A 15,109-nucleotide genomic window follows, 5' to 3' on the forward strand; every position below is an offset into this window, starting at 1 on the left:
CTTTAGGGGACTGTGCGTGGACCGGAAGTGCCCGCGCCGCGGTGGGGTGTGGGTGGGAAGGTTGTAAAAAAGATGGCCGCCTCCGTCTCGGGCTATACTTTCAGTTCTTTAGTTTACCATCACGCCAACAGCCCCTCGGACCATGTAGGTAACAGCGCTGTCGCTGTTTCCCCTCTTTCCTCGGAGCACGGCTGAGCGCTCGGGTTCCGGTAGCTCGTTGGGAGCGGGTGTTTTCGGGCTCCTGAAGAGAAAGGCCGAGTCCGTGTCTCTTGTCGCTCCAGACCCCGGCCTTTCCTCGCAGGAGGGATCGGGGTCTGTTTAAGAAAATGATTCTTGAACCCGCAGAATCTGAGCCTGGGAATTGTGATAGACCCGGGTTGGGACGGCTGGCGGTAGCTGTCCTACCCCCCGCACATCCCAAACGCCGTGCCGGAAACCGGTGACTAAACGGTGCATTCTGCAGCTGGGGTTTCTGGTCAGAGTCTGTTCCAGGACTCGCCTCTTTGCAGCCTTGACGCATATACAATCCTCTTCATTCGGTTCGCTGTGTTTCTGATTTCTGCGGGTTCTTCTTTTCCGTTAAAATGTATTTCTCCAAAGGTTTTCTTCAGCGAAAGTGGTAAATGGATGTAAAGTTTTATGGGTGATAAATGCGCTTCGACGAGGTTTACCTTCGTAGAACTTTAAAATACCTTTGCTGTGAGTTTGTTTTAATCGGGCCCTGTCTTCTTGATTCAGAACGGAAGTTATTGGAAATACTCAGCAGGTCTAGCAGCATGTGTGAAGAGAGGAACAGAGTTCAGATTTCGTCAGAACTTCACTTTTTTGAAGTTTAAATTGTTGGTGTAGAATCTCTTTATCAGCCAGAAAGATATTTGAGTCTCGAGTGTTTCTAATGATCAAATCTAGTATTAAAATGGTCAGAAGTGAATTATACTTACCTAGTTGTTAGAAATTATCTTGATCAAACAATTGAGCTAGCAATATTTTCACAGGCCTGTCAATACTGTCATTTTATTCTCATGTTAATCTACTGGAGAGTTTGGATCAGTAAAGTGCACGGTTGTTACTTGAAAGTACTTTTTTATTTACTTCTGTAGTTTATGAAAGTTGCATTTTGTTTTCATTGCTCTAATTTGACTGAGTTCTCTACTGCAGGAAGGATTTCTTTTGGGAGATGTGAAACAACTAGAGACTTTCAGTATTAGTGATTCACAGATCAGCAACACTGAGCTACTGCAAGTAATAGGTAAGTCTGCTAATCTTATACATCAAAGTGGTAGCAAGAGGTTTGGATTGCAATCTGATCCATGCTGCAAGTTATGAATTTGGAAAATATCTATTTTTCTGTTGAATTGGTATTACTGGTGTAATTTTTTAAAATGAAAATAATCAGAACAATTAATATTTATCAATCAGCTTCTGATGAAAAAGTGGAAAGTGGTTTTGTTTTAAATTCAGCTTCTGTCCAGGCTTCTTGAAAAAATATAATCCAAGTGTCACCATTAATGGTGCATTATATCAACTTTAAAAATTGGAAGAAGTATTAAAATGTCAAAATAATTTTAAGCAAATGCATTTGGCTTTAGCAGTGTTTTTAATTTTCCTTTGCAACAAAGTAGTTCATTTTTGTTTCGAATCTGCTGGAAATAAATGTGATGCTTAAGTTGTTAACTTTGAAGCAATTTCATCTTGACTGGGGAGTAATAGCTGTAATGTTTGGTGAGGAATAAGTGAACTGAATCTATCCAAATGGTATGATTTTTCATGGATGCAGTGAGATATCACAGATAATAACGTGCTTGTAGAAGGCATTATTTGCAGAGCTTTTGTAAATGTACTTTTTAATATTGATACATCCAAATAAATCTGAAATAAGTTTTTTGGGGTTTGCATTTCGAGTCTATGGATGCTATTGAGCTATTGCAGAAATGTTGGTTTGATTTATCATAGTGATCAAATCAGTGAAAGATGTAGTGCACAGTTAGAATTCTGTCAGTACATGAGCTGAATTCAAGCTTTTCTTTCTCCTTTCCTTGATTCTTTTAAAGCTAGAGTTAAAGCTAGAATTAACATCTGTTGTGATTATAAAGCTGTTTGATTCCTCATATGGGGGTGTCAGTCTCATTCTATATCTTTGTTTTGGTTTAATATAAATATGCAAAGAGTAGTTGGTCCTGCACCTGTTGAGCTTCCTGCTGCAAAATTTGTGAGAAACTAAAGAGTGAAGTATGTACCATGAATGCGCATGACTAGTTTTCCCAAATCTTAAAAGGAATGTTAGAACTACAGAAGAAACAATGGGGAAAGTTTTTTTCATGCCCATCCATTGTGGTTTAATAGACTTCGATTAGTAAGTTGACCATTTTAGGTAAAACAAAAAATTAAGTGCCTTAGTGTTTTCTGCAATGAATACTTTATAACATTGATATAAAGGCAATCATTGTGCTGTAGAATGTTGGCCACTTTGGGAAAGTGAGGACTGCCAATGCTGGAGGTCAGAGCTGAAAAGTGTGGTGCTGGGAAAGCACAGCCATTCAGGCAGCATCCGAGGAGCAGGAGAGTTGATGTTTTGAACATAAGCTATTTTTGGAAAGTGTTGAATATTATTTACTGTGCTTATTAAATTAAAATTTATGTGCAGAAGTGTTTTGTTCAGAAAGCACTGAGGTGTCATATGGTTTCAGATACTAATGATCTGGGTAATTAAATTGTTTTCACAATGACTGACACCAATAAAAGTTTGTGTAGTTGATATGTCTCGCATTCACTGTTTTGAATGTTCCTGGTTGCAGGTGCTTGACTGATTTGTTTTAACATTAAACCCTCCCCTGTGGCTATGAACACTGAGCCTAAAAATAGGGAAATAAACATCTACAGACCAGCTTTAAGTAGCCATTGTTAGACAGGTTTTAACCAGATGCATATGACTAGAATGTGGGAGAACATTTTAAAATTACTTTATATTGAGCAAGGTGACCCAACATAGGGGAGTATAGATATTATGCAAATATAAACTCTAATTGAATTGTATGACAGTGAAAAGAAAAACAAAGCCTGTTTTGTGTTGGCCTTGCCTTAGTTACTTTATCAGGCTGCAATGAAATTGGAGAGCTGTACATGTAAAGGATGTACTGATCAAAATGAGTACAGTTATTGTATTCTTGTGTAACACCATTGTATTAATAAATACCAGGCAGTATATAAAAGTAAGGTGTTTGGCTTGCTAATGGAGTAACCAATAAGACTACACTCAAGAAAATACCTAAGGCAATATTTAAGTTCACAACGGGAAATTTAGTCCGAAGTTGCCGATGTTTGGAAAAAGGACTGAAGACTTCAACTGTGAACTGCTGTTCGAGTCATAGAGAAGTACAGCACAGAACCAGACCCTTCAGTCCAACTCGTTCATGCGGACTAGATACCCCAACCTAATCTAGTCCCACTTGCCAGCATCTGACCCATATCTCTCCAAACCCTTCCTATTCCTATACCAGATGTCTTTTGAATGTTGCGATTGTACCAGCCTCCACCACTTCCTCTGGCAGCTCATTCTATGCACGTACCACCCTCTGTGTGGACAAAGTTGTCCCTTAGGTCTCATTTATACCTTTCTTTCCCCTCTCACCCTAAAACTATACTCTATAATTCTGGACTCCCCCACCCCAGGGAAAAGACTGTCTGTTTATCCTATCGACACTCCTCCTGGTTTTATAAACCTCTGTAACGTCACCCCTCAGCCTCTGATGCTCCAGGGAAAACAGCCACAGCCTATTCAACCTCTCCCTATAGCTCAAATCCTCCAACCCTCGTGACATCCTTGTAAATCTTTTCTGAACCCTTTCAAGTTTCATAACTTCCTTCCAATAGGAAGGAGACCAGAATTGCATGCAATATGCAAATATCTTCCATGTCCTTCTCCACAGTAAACACTGATGCAAAATACTCGTTTAGCATCTCCCCAGTCTCCTGTGGCTTCACACAAAGGCTGTCTTTCTGATGTTTGAGGGGTCCTATTCTTTCCCTAGTTAGCTTTTCTCTTTAATGTATTTGTAAAAACCCTTTGGGTTCTCCTTAACCCAATTTGCCAAAGCTATCTCGTGTCCCCTTTTTGCCCTCCTGATTTCCTTCTTAAGTAAACTCCTACTGCCTTTATACTCTTCTAAGGATTCACTCGAGCTATCCTGTCTATACCAGACATATGCCTCCTTCTTTTTCTTAACCAAACCCTCAATTTCTTTAGTCATCCAGCAGTCCCTAAACCTACCGGCCTTTCATCCTAAAAGGAATATACTTTCTCTGGACTCTCGTTCTCTCATTTCTGAAGGCTTTCCATTTTTGAGCTGCCCCTTTACCTGCAAACATCTGCCCCGAATTAGCTTTTGAAAGTTCTTGCTATTATGGAAACTATTAAAGATATTTTTGATCATATTAAAATCAACCATTATTGTTTTGACGTCAATAATACATTTGTCAAATCTGCATACTAAAGTTGATTATTAAATTGATAGTTAATATTGTACTCTCAAAAAAAAATGCCTGTTTACCTGTGCAGCCAAGCTCTGAACTTTATGCATGTTATTTAAAAGAGAACGATGAATTTATATTATGTCTTAATAATTTTTCTCAAATGTTGAATAGCACCTTTTTAGTTAAGATATCCAAGGTGATTTACAAGAAAGTAATTTCTAAAACTTAGTTTGCATTCCACATCCAGTTTGTCTTAAAGTTCCACACAGTGCAATCAGATAATTGATCTATAGATTTTTTGGGGAACACGCTATTCTTTGAATTGTGATGCCTGGCTTATTTTTATTCTTCATTCTTGAAAGCTGGTCATGGGATGTGTGCTTCAAATGCAATTATTGTCTTCCTTAATTGCCCTCAAGAAGTTGCTGGTGAGCTACTTCTTCAGCTGCTGCATTCCAGCTTGTGTAGAGACACAGAGTGCTGGGAGGAAGTTCCAAGAATTTGACCCTGTAACAGTGAAGGATATATATTACCAAGTCAGAATAGTGAGTAGCTTTCAGAGGAACTTGCAGTTGATGTGTTACTTCCACATATCCACTGCCCTCCTCCTTTTAGGTAAAAGAGGTCATTGGATTAATAGTTGCTATCAAAGAAATCTTTATTGGTGTTGCACTGCAAGTCATGGATGTGGCTGTTGCTGTGTGTTGTTGGATGGGACACTAATTATGCAGGCTGCTTTTAACCTGGGTGATATCAAGTTTTTTGAATCTTGGAGCTGTGTTCATCCAGGCAAATGATGAATATTCCATTCCCAATCTTAACTTTGTGTCTTGAGCGATGGGCAAGTTTTGAGGAGTCAAGATGTGAGTTCTGTTTTTGGGGTGGCATGGTGGCTCAGTGGTTAGCGCAGCCTCACAGTGCCAGGGACCCAGGTTCAATTCCAGCTTCAGTCAACTATTTGTGCGGAGTTCGTACATTCTTCCCGTGTCTGCGTGGGTTTCCTCCGGGTGCTCTGGTTTACTCCCACAGTCCAAAGATGTGCAGGTTACGTACATATGGGCAATTTAGCATGGCCAAAATGTTAGGTGCATTAGTCAGAGGCAAATGGGCCTGGGTGGGTCATTCTTCGGAGGATCAGTTTGGACTTTTTGGGCCGAAGGGCCTGTTTCCACACTATGGAATCTAATCTAATCTAATTCCCAACTTTTTAACGTGCTCTAATTGGGTTGCCAATCACCAAAAACCATAAGACCAAATGATGTAGGAGCAGAAGTAGACCATCCAGTCGGGCATGTCTGTTCTGTCATTCAGTAAGATCTCAGCTGATCTGATCATCCTCAACATCATTTTCTGACCTTTTCCCACATAACCCATGGTTCCCTTACTGATTAAAGTCTTGAATATTCATAACATCTCACACTTGACAGTCCTCTGCAATAAATTATTCCACAAATTCTCAACCTTTATCAGAGAAGAAATTTCTCTTCTCATCTGTCTTAAATGTACAATCTCTTATTCTGAGATTATGCCCTGAAGTTTGATATTCATCTTCCACATCCAATGTGTCAAGACCCCTAAGAATCTTCCTTGTTTCAATGAGGTCACCTCTCATCCTTAAATTCCAATAAATACAGGGCCAGCCTGCTTGACCATTCCTCATAAAGGCGAAAGTGGGTACTGCAGAAGCTGGAGATTAGAGTTGAGTGTGGTCCTGGAAAAGCACGGCAGGTCAGGCAGCATCCGAGTTGCAGGAAAATCAATGTTTCGGGCAATAGGCCTTCATCGGGATCCCTTTGTACCTGCTATCAGCTTGGTGAACTTTCTCGAGACTGCCTCTAATGGCAATATATCTTTCCTTAGATAAGTGACCCAAAATGGTTCACAGTATTTCAGTAATGATCTGTCTTAACCTGCACATCATTTTGATGGTATAGTCTTAGCAAAATCTTCCTACTTTTAATACTATAATGCCTTTGAAGTAAAGACCAACATGGTATTTGCTTTCCCCATTAGGCCAAACTTGTGATTCACACTTGAAGACTCCATTTTGGCAGTTTCCCTTAATTTTTTTAAAAAGATGTCTGTTTTACCTGTGACACGAAAATTTAATTCCAATATTATGCATGTTTTGTAGAAGATGAAAGAGCTGTCTCCTTGTGTTGTAGGTACACCCACAATACTCTTAGGGAGGGAATTTCTGAATTTTGACCCAGCAACAGTGAATGAATGGAAATATGTCTCCAAGTCAGGATGGTGAATGGTTTGGAGGGGAAGCTGCAGGTGGTGGTGTCCCCATGTACCTGCTGCTCTTGTCCTTCTAGATCAAAGTGGGTGTGGGTTTGGGAAGGCGCTGTCTAAGGATATTTGGTGAATTTCTTCAATGCACCTTGTGAATAGAACCCACTGCTAATACTGAGTGGTGGTGGTGGTGGAGGGAGTGAGTGCTTATGTATGTAATGCTAATCAAAGTGGGCTGTTTACTCCTGGATGGTGTCAAACTGCACCCATCCAGGCAAATGGGAAGTATTTCATCACACTCCTGACTTGTGCCTTGTCAATGGTAGGTAGGCTTTGGGGAGTTAGGGGGTGAATTGCTTGCCACAGTATTCCTAGCATCTGACCTGCTCTGTTTGCGTTGAGTCCAGTTCAGTTTCTAGCCAATGGTAACCCCAAGGAGGAGGATAGTTCTGATTGGCTGATGTTAACAACATCTGAATGTCAAGGGGTGGTGGTTAGATTCACCTTTTTATTGGAGATGGTCATTGCCTGGCATATGTGTGGCTACTTGTCAGCCCAAGACTGGATATTGTTCAGATCTTGTTGTGTTTGAACATGGACTGTTTCAGTAGCTGAGGAGTCACAAATGGGGCTGAACATTGTTTGGTCATCAGTGCACATTCCCACTTGAAACCTTATGATGGAAGGAAGGTCATTGAAACAGCTGAAGATGATTGGACCTATACACTATCCTGATGAACTCCGCAGAGTCGTCGTGGAGCTGAGATGACTGACCTCCAAAAACCATAATTTTTTTCCTATGTGTTAGGTATGACTCTAACCAGTGGCGAGTTTGCTCCCTGCTTTCCATTGATTGCAGTTTTGCTGGGCTTATTGATGCCACTTTCAGTGGAATGTGGCCTTGATGTCAAAGGCTGTCAATCTCACTTCACTTCTGGAATTCAGTTGTTTTGTCTATGTTTGAGCCAAAGCTGTAATGAGGCCAGGAGCTGAGTGACCTTGGCAAAACCCAGATGAGGCATTACTGCTGCTGAGCAAGTGCTCTTTGATAGCACTGTTGATGACACCTTCCATCATGTGATTGAGAGTAGACTGATGGGGTGGTAATTGGTCCAATAATTACCTGGTGGTAAATGTATTTTATTTTGCCTTTAGTGGATATATCTGGTAATTTTCCACATTGTGAGAATAGGGCCCTTCAAAGATCAGCAAGGCGGCCTTTGTGTGAAGCTGCAGAAAATGGGGGAGATATTAAATGAATATTTTGCATCAGTATTTACTGTGGAAAAGGATATGGAAGATATAGACTGTAGGGAAATAGATGGTGACATCTTGCAAAATGTCCATATTACAGAGGAAGTAGTGCTGGATGTCTTGAAACGGGTAAAGATGGATAAATCCCCAGGACCTGATCAGGTGTACTCTAGAACTCTGGGAAGCTAGAGAATTGATTGCTGGGCTTCTTGCTGAGATATTTGTATCATCGATAGTCACAGGTGAGGTGCAGGAAGACTGGAGGTTGGCTAACGTGATGCCACTGTTTAAGAAGGGGGGTAAAGACAAGCCAGGGAACTATAGACCGGGGATCTTGACCTCGGTGGTGAGCAAATTGTTGGAGAGAATCCTGAGGGACAGGATGTACATGTATTTGGAAAGCCAAGGACTGAATAGGGATACCAAACATGGCTTTGTGCGTAGGAAAACATGTCTCACAAACTTGATTGAGTTTTTTTGAAGAAGTAACAAAGAAGATTGATGAGGGCAGAGCAGTAGATGTGATCTATATGGACTTCAGTAAGGCATTCGACAATGTTCCCCATGGGAGACCGATTAGCAAGGTTTGATCTCATGGAATACAGGGAGAACTAGCCATTTGAATACAGAACTGGCTCAAAGGTAGAAGACAGAGGGTGGTGGTGGAGGGTTGTATTTCAGACTGGAGGCCTGTGACCAGTGGAGTGCCACAAGGATTGGTGCTGGGCCCTCTACTTTTTGTCATTTACATAAATGATTTGGATGTGAGCATAAGAGGTACAGTTAGTAAGTTTGCAGATGACACCAAAATTGGAGGTGTAGTGGACAGCGAAGAGGGTTACCACAGATTACAACAGGATCTGGACCAGATGGGCCAATGGGCTCAGAAGTGGAGTTTAATTCAGATAAATGCGAGGTACTGCATTTTTGGGAAAGCAAATCTTAGCAGTACGTATACACTTAATGGTAAGGTCCTAGGGAGTGTTGCTGAACAAAGAGACCTTGGAGTGCAGGTTCATAGCTCCTTGAAAGTGGAGTTGCAGGTAGATAGGATAGTGAAGAAGGCGTTTGGTATGCTTTCCTTTATTGGTCAGAGTATTGAGTACAGGAGTTGGGAGGTCATGTTGCTGCTGTACAGGACATTGGTTAGACCTCTATTGGAATATTGCGTGCAATTCTGGTCTCCTTCGTATCGGAAAGGTGTTTTTTTTTAGATTACGTTACAGTATGGAAACAGGCCCTTAAGCCCAACAAGTCTGACCCGCCGAAGCGCAACCCACCCATACCCCTACATTCAACCCTTACCTAACACTACGGGCAATTTAGCATGGCCAATTCACCTGACCTGCATATCTTTGGACTGTGGGAGGAAACCGGAGCACCCGGAGGAAATCCACGCAGACACTGGGAGAACGTGCAAACTCCACACAGTCAGTCGCCTGAGGTGGGAATTGAGCCGGGTCGCTGGCGCTGTGAGGCAGCAGTGCTAACCACTGTGCCACCATGCCACCGTGAAACTTGAAAGGGTTCAGAAAAGATTTACAAGGATGTTGCTGGAGTTGGAGGATTTGAGCTACAGGGAGAGGCTGAACAGGCTGGGGCTGTTTTCCCTGGAGCGTCGGAGGCTGAGGGGTGACCTTATAGAGGTTTACAAAATTATGAGGGGCATGGATAGGATAAATAGACAAAGTCTTTTCCCTGGGGTTGGGAAAGAACTAGAGGGCATAGGTTTAGGGTGAGAGGGGAAAAGATATAAACGAGACCTAAGGGGCAACGTTTTCACACAGAGGGTGGTGCATGTATGGAATGAGCTGCCAGAGGAAATGGTGGAGGCTAGTACAATTGCAACATTTTAAGAAGCATTTGGATGGTGATATGAATAGGAAGGGTTTGGAGGGATATGGGCGGGTGCTGGTAGGTCGGACTAGATTGGGTTGGGGTATCTGGTCGGCATGGATGAGTTGGATGGAAGGGTCTGTTTCCATGCTGTACATCTATGACTCTGTCAATGTTTTAAATGTACTGGAAGAGCTTGGCTAAGGGAACAGCAATTCTGGAGAGTGACTCTTCAGTACTTGTGCCAGAATGTTGTTGTGGCCCATAGTATCAAGACTCTAAATATTTCATGATATCAGGTAGAGTGAATCAAATTGGCTGAAGATTGCATCTGTAATTCTGGGGACTACTGGTAGAGGCAAAGATGGATCATTCATTTGGCACTTCTAGCTGAAGATTGTTGCAAATGCTTTAGCCTCATCTTTTGCATTGATGTGGGCTCATCCATAATTCAGGGTGGGAATATTTGTGGAGCCGCCTTCTCCAATGACTTTATGAATTGTCCATCACCATTGATGACTGAATATGGCAGGGCCTCTGAGCTTAGATCTGATCAACTGAAGCACTCTGGTATTAAGGCAATTATTTATATTCAAATAATGTTTCAGGGAACAGGGAAAATGTGGGAGAATGGCTCAGTCGTAATGTTCATTTAGCAAGCTCATACAGACATGATGGATCAGATGGCAGTCTCTTGAGATTCTGTGGTGTTCATTTGAATCTATTAGACTTGCTTCCATTGTCTGAAGTAATCTGGTTTAGATGCTTAATCTGAATTTGCAATTGTGAATTCTTGAATGAACTCCGTACAGTTAATAGCGTTCCTAATATTGTAAAATACTCTGGCGTAGTTAGAAAACTCTAAAGTTGACAAGAATTGAGAATGTAAAATTTTTAGTTTAATTCAGTGGCATGAAGAGTATTCTTTTTATAGAATTAGGTCAAGTGGTTTTCTAAACCAACTAGCAAAGAGCTAGCATTTTAATACTCTTTAAAGCCTGTAAGATTATACAGCATTAGCTGCCAGTAGTGAATTAGCTGAACAGAAATAACTTGGTTCCTAAATACTCCTATAAGACATAGGATAATGTAATCTGTTGGACAATGCTCATTTTTAATTTGTACTTAAATAGCTTAAGTTAAAACTTGCTGTTTGCTTAAAGCATAATCAACTTTGGCAGTTTCATGCAGTCGTTTCAATTATGGAATCTGAAGCTACAAATTTGGTTTAAACAACATTAATAATAAAAAGCTGGGTTTAAAGTGCTTTAGAAAGATTTATGAAGGATATTTCACCGGTTACTTTCATTTCTCTTTCATTTCCTTGCTTTTACTTAACTTTTGAGTTTCCTGTTTTCTTTCACCTCTGCACTGATATCTTGCTTTGATGCTGGCCACTTGGTGCACATGAATAGCTTAAATGGACTTCTTTCTCAGTTCATCAAGGTAGTTATTATCTGTGAATAAACACTTTGCTGCCTTTGACCTCTGGCCCAAAGGCACAGCTAATATCTGGAAAGTGCCTGAAATTGCAGGATTACCTTCTACCCTGGCGCTTACAGTGCATAGCATTAATAATTCAGACTTGAGCACAATGTGTAAGATGTGTTAAGAAGACATTTTAACTAATGGGGTTCTCAACCTAGGGGGCATTCATTTAAAATTGAGATACGAAGAAATGTGTTCTTTAGAAAGTAGTGAATATCTGGAATTCTGTATCATAAAATGTTGTGAAGGCTAGGTCACAAAGTATTTAAAGAAGAGATCACTCTGATTATTCAAAAACCTGAGTGCATCAAGGAGCTGAAACAAACAAGTTGAGGCTGGAGATAGATCAGTGATTACTGTTATGAAGGTGTAGAAGTGTACTGTACCTTTTTAAGAGTTAAAAGCTTGCAGAACTATCTGACATCACCAAGTGTTCTGAACAAGATACAATGTAACATTTGGTCGAACAGCTAGGTTGCCTGTAGATGACTGGCCAAATTCGAATTTGGCCAATCAGTTTAAATTATACCCCAAAATACCAACCTCCCAATCTAGTTTGAATTCAGTGTATTGACAAGCTTAAAAACCGATGAAACAATCAATGGTTTGGGGTATCAGACAAGGAAAAATTGAACAGTTGGAGGAGAACCGCCAAGCCACCAACATATGCAGACTGTCTGGAGAATAACTCTCTCTCTTAAAGGTACCTTTATCGCTCAGTGACCTGTGAAACAGAAACCCTAAGAAGAAAAGATAGGAAGATATAAAGAGAAGATTTGCCAGCTGGCTGGTTTTGAAATTTGAATTTTTGGTAAATCTTAGTCGGAAGTTTTATCGGATTAATATCATAGACCGGTTAGACAAAGGAGTTGTAAGCAGTTGTTAGTTAATTATTCTCTCTTAACAACTTTATTTAAAGTAAAAGTTATACTTTTAAGAAATAGTATTTGGGATAGTTCTTGGCCTCTGGAATTTTCATAATTTACTGCACAGGATAAATCTTTTCTGTGTTACTGGTGTAAATTAAGCAGGGGGGTTTACCTGTGTTGTGACATGATCTTTTAGAATAGTGAGGTGTGCTTGAGGATGCCAGTGTCCTATTCCTCTCCTTATTGTTCACTGGTGAGACTGCACCTGGAATATGTAGTTCTGGTCCTTTGCATCTTTTGTTTACAGGTACATTGATTAAAAACTAACTCAGCTCACTGAAATGCTGCCAAGAATAGTCCTGGACAGCCCAGACACTGAATCCATATGACTGACCTCCCACCCTCTCTCACTTCCCCCCCACTTTGCCACTTTGTTCTACACGAGTGTACCCTAAACCCCCCCCCCTTCCCCAGATAATCTCTCCAACATTGTCCTATACAGGGCAGAGGTGGAACCTGTTAAAAAGTTGTGTATGTGCATGTGCACACATGTGCTATTTGGAAATACACACCACACACACACACACACACACACACACACACACACACAGTCTTACTGTTGGTGTACAGTCTAGTGGGGTGAGGGCACAAGTTGGACGAGGGTTGGACGGTGGATGTAGGTGCAAGGTTGGGGGCAGGCATGGAGCGGGTTTCACACACTGTATGCTACTGCCTAGTCTCCTGAACTGGGAGCAGACTGTTTTTTAGATTAGATTAGACTACTTAGTGTGGAAACAGACCCTTTGGCCCAACAAGTCCACACTGACCCTCTGAAGAGCAACCCACCCAGACCCCTTCACCTCACACTATGGGCAATTTAGCATGGCCAATTCACCTAACCTGCTCATCTTTGGACAGTGGGAGGAAAACTGAGCACCTGGAGGAAACCTACGCAGACACGGGGAGAATGTGCAAACTCCACACAGACAGTTGCCTGAGGCGGGAATTGAACCCAGGTCTCTAGCGCTGTGAGGCAGCAGTGCTAACCGCTGTGCCACCATGCTGTCCAAATATACATGTCCACTTTTTGGTTCTGGAGGGGTCCTATTGTCTCTCTAGTTATTCTTTTTCCTTTACGATATTTAAATGACCTCTTTGGATTAACCCTAATCTTCTTAACCAAGGCTATCTCATTTCCCCCCCCCCCCCCCCTTTCACCTTCCTGATTTTCTTCAGTAAACTCCTCGATCCCCTATACTCTGCTAGAGCTTCCCTTGATCCCAGCTGCCTGTACCTGAGCCATACCACCTTTTTTATTATGGTCAAAGCCTCAATACCTTGTCATCCATGGTATTGTATTCCTGCCTACCTTGCCTTTCACCCTCACAGGAACATATAGACCCTGAATTCTAGCTATCTCACTTTTAAAGACCTCTCACTTGGTGGAGATCCCTTTACCTGCAAACAAACTACTCCAATCAACCCCTGCAAGAACCTGTCTAATTCCATCCAAACTCACTTTACTCCAATTTAGAATGTGAATCTGTGGACCACTTTTGTCCTTCTCCATAGCTGTTTTAAAATTAACAGAACTATGGTCACTGGTCCCAAAGTGCTCCCTCACCGTTACCTCGGTCACCTGTCCTGCCCTGCTTCCCAAGAGTAGGTTGGGTTTTGCCCCTTCCTGAGGAGGGGCCTCTATATACTACTGACAAAATTTTCCTGAATGCACTTAACAAATTCGACCCCATCCAAGCCCTTAATGCTATGGCACTCTCAGTCTATGGTAGGAAAATTAAAATCCCCTACTGTGACAATCTTTATTGCTACTGCAAGTCTCTCCAATCTCCCGGCATATTTGTTCTAATTCCATTGACTATATGGGGGCCTACAGCACAACCCGAATAATATTACCACCCCCTTATTTCTTAGCTTCACCCACAAAGCCTCACTGGATGATCCTTTGGCTATTGCATCTGATTACTGTTGTATTACTCACCTTAATCAAAAATGTAATGCCCCCCTCTCCTCTATCCACCACCTCTATCCCACCTAAAACACCTGCTCCCAGGCACATTTAACTGCTAGTCCTGTCCCTCCCTCAGCCATGTTTCAGTAATGGCTATAATAGCCCAATCCCACATGCCTATCTATGCCCTGAGTTCATCAACCTTACCTGTCAGCCCTGGTGCATTGAAATAGGTGCAATTTAATCCAACAGGCGTTCCTCGCTCCATGTCATGCTCCACCCTGATCTCTCTCTCTTCAACTTACTGTTTCTGATTACAGTAGCTCCTTCCAAGTTCATGCTTGCCTCCAAGCTGTTGAGGATCCCACTACCCTGCTAATCTAATTTAAACCCTCCCCCCTTGCAGCACTAGCAAACCTGGCCAAGGTATTGGTTCCCCCTCCAGTTCGGGTGCAACATGTCCCTCTTGAACAGGTTTGCTTTAAAATGTAGTTAAAGCAGAATTTGTTAATTCTTTTAGATCAGAATTAGATAGTTAAGAGAGGAGATTGTCAGGAACAAGGAGTTGGGATTAGACAATGGATTACAGCAGAATATACCACCCCAGACCTAATGTGGTAAACTGGCTGTTTCCTAACGAGAACACTAATAAAATGCTGGATTTACCTATTAGAGATTCCTTTACATGAATCAACACCTACAAATATGACAATTATTATCCTAGTCTTTGAGGCAAGACTACTATCAAACAAAAAGTTTTAAGTAGCTAAGCTTGTTCTAAGTTAAGTGCGCCCGACATATGGGATAAATCCTGTAAAACCTTTATTGGTCATTATTCAATGTTTTCTGATCTCATTAGCTTTTGAAGCTATTTACTATACAGCTTGAGAACTCGCCACAAATGATGGTAATTCTGCTTTCATACATACTGTAATCAGTGAACAATTTCGAAGTCAATCTTCAATTCTCCAACTTTACTAAAATG

At 41.5% G+C, this 15,109-nt stretch overlaps 1 protein-coding gene across 1 annotated transcript in view; it reads left to right on the forward strand.

Moving 5' to 3' along the window:
* The first annotated feature begins 18 nt into the window (after nucleotides 1-18).
* Nucleotides 19-15,109, forward strand: part of abraxas2 (abraxas 2, BRISC complex subunit) — a 45,889-nt gene continuing 30,798 nt past the window's right edge. The window contains exons 1-2 of the mRNA XM_072557539.1: nucleotides 19-144; nucleotides 1,159-1,249. Coding sequence (XP_072413640.1) covers nucleotides 73-144; nucleotides 1,159-1,249 — 163 coding nt within the window. The 5' untranslated portion in view covers nucleotides 19-72. The remainder of the gene's footprint in view (nucleotides 145-1,158; nucleotides 1,250-15,109) is intronic.

Source organism: Chiloscyllium punctatum, chromosome 38 (genome assembly GCF_047496795.1).
Source record: "Chiloscyllium punctatum isolate Juve2018m chromosome 38, sChiPun1.3, whole genome shotgun sequence".
Lineage (NCBI taxonomy): Eukaryota > Metazoa > Chordata > Chondrichthyes > Orectolobiformes > Hemiscylliidae > Chiloscyllium > Chiloscyllium punctatum.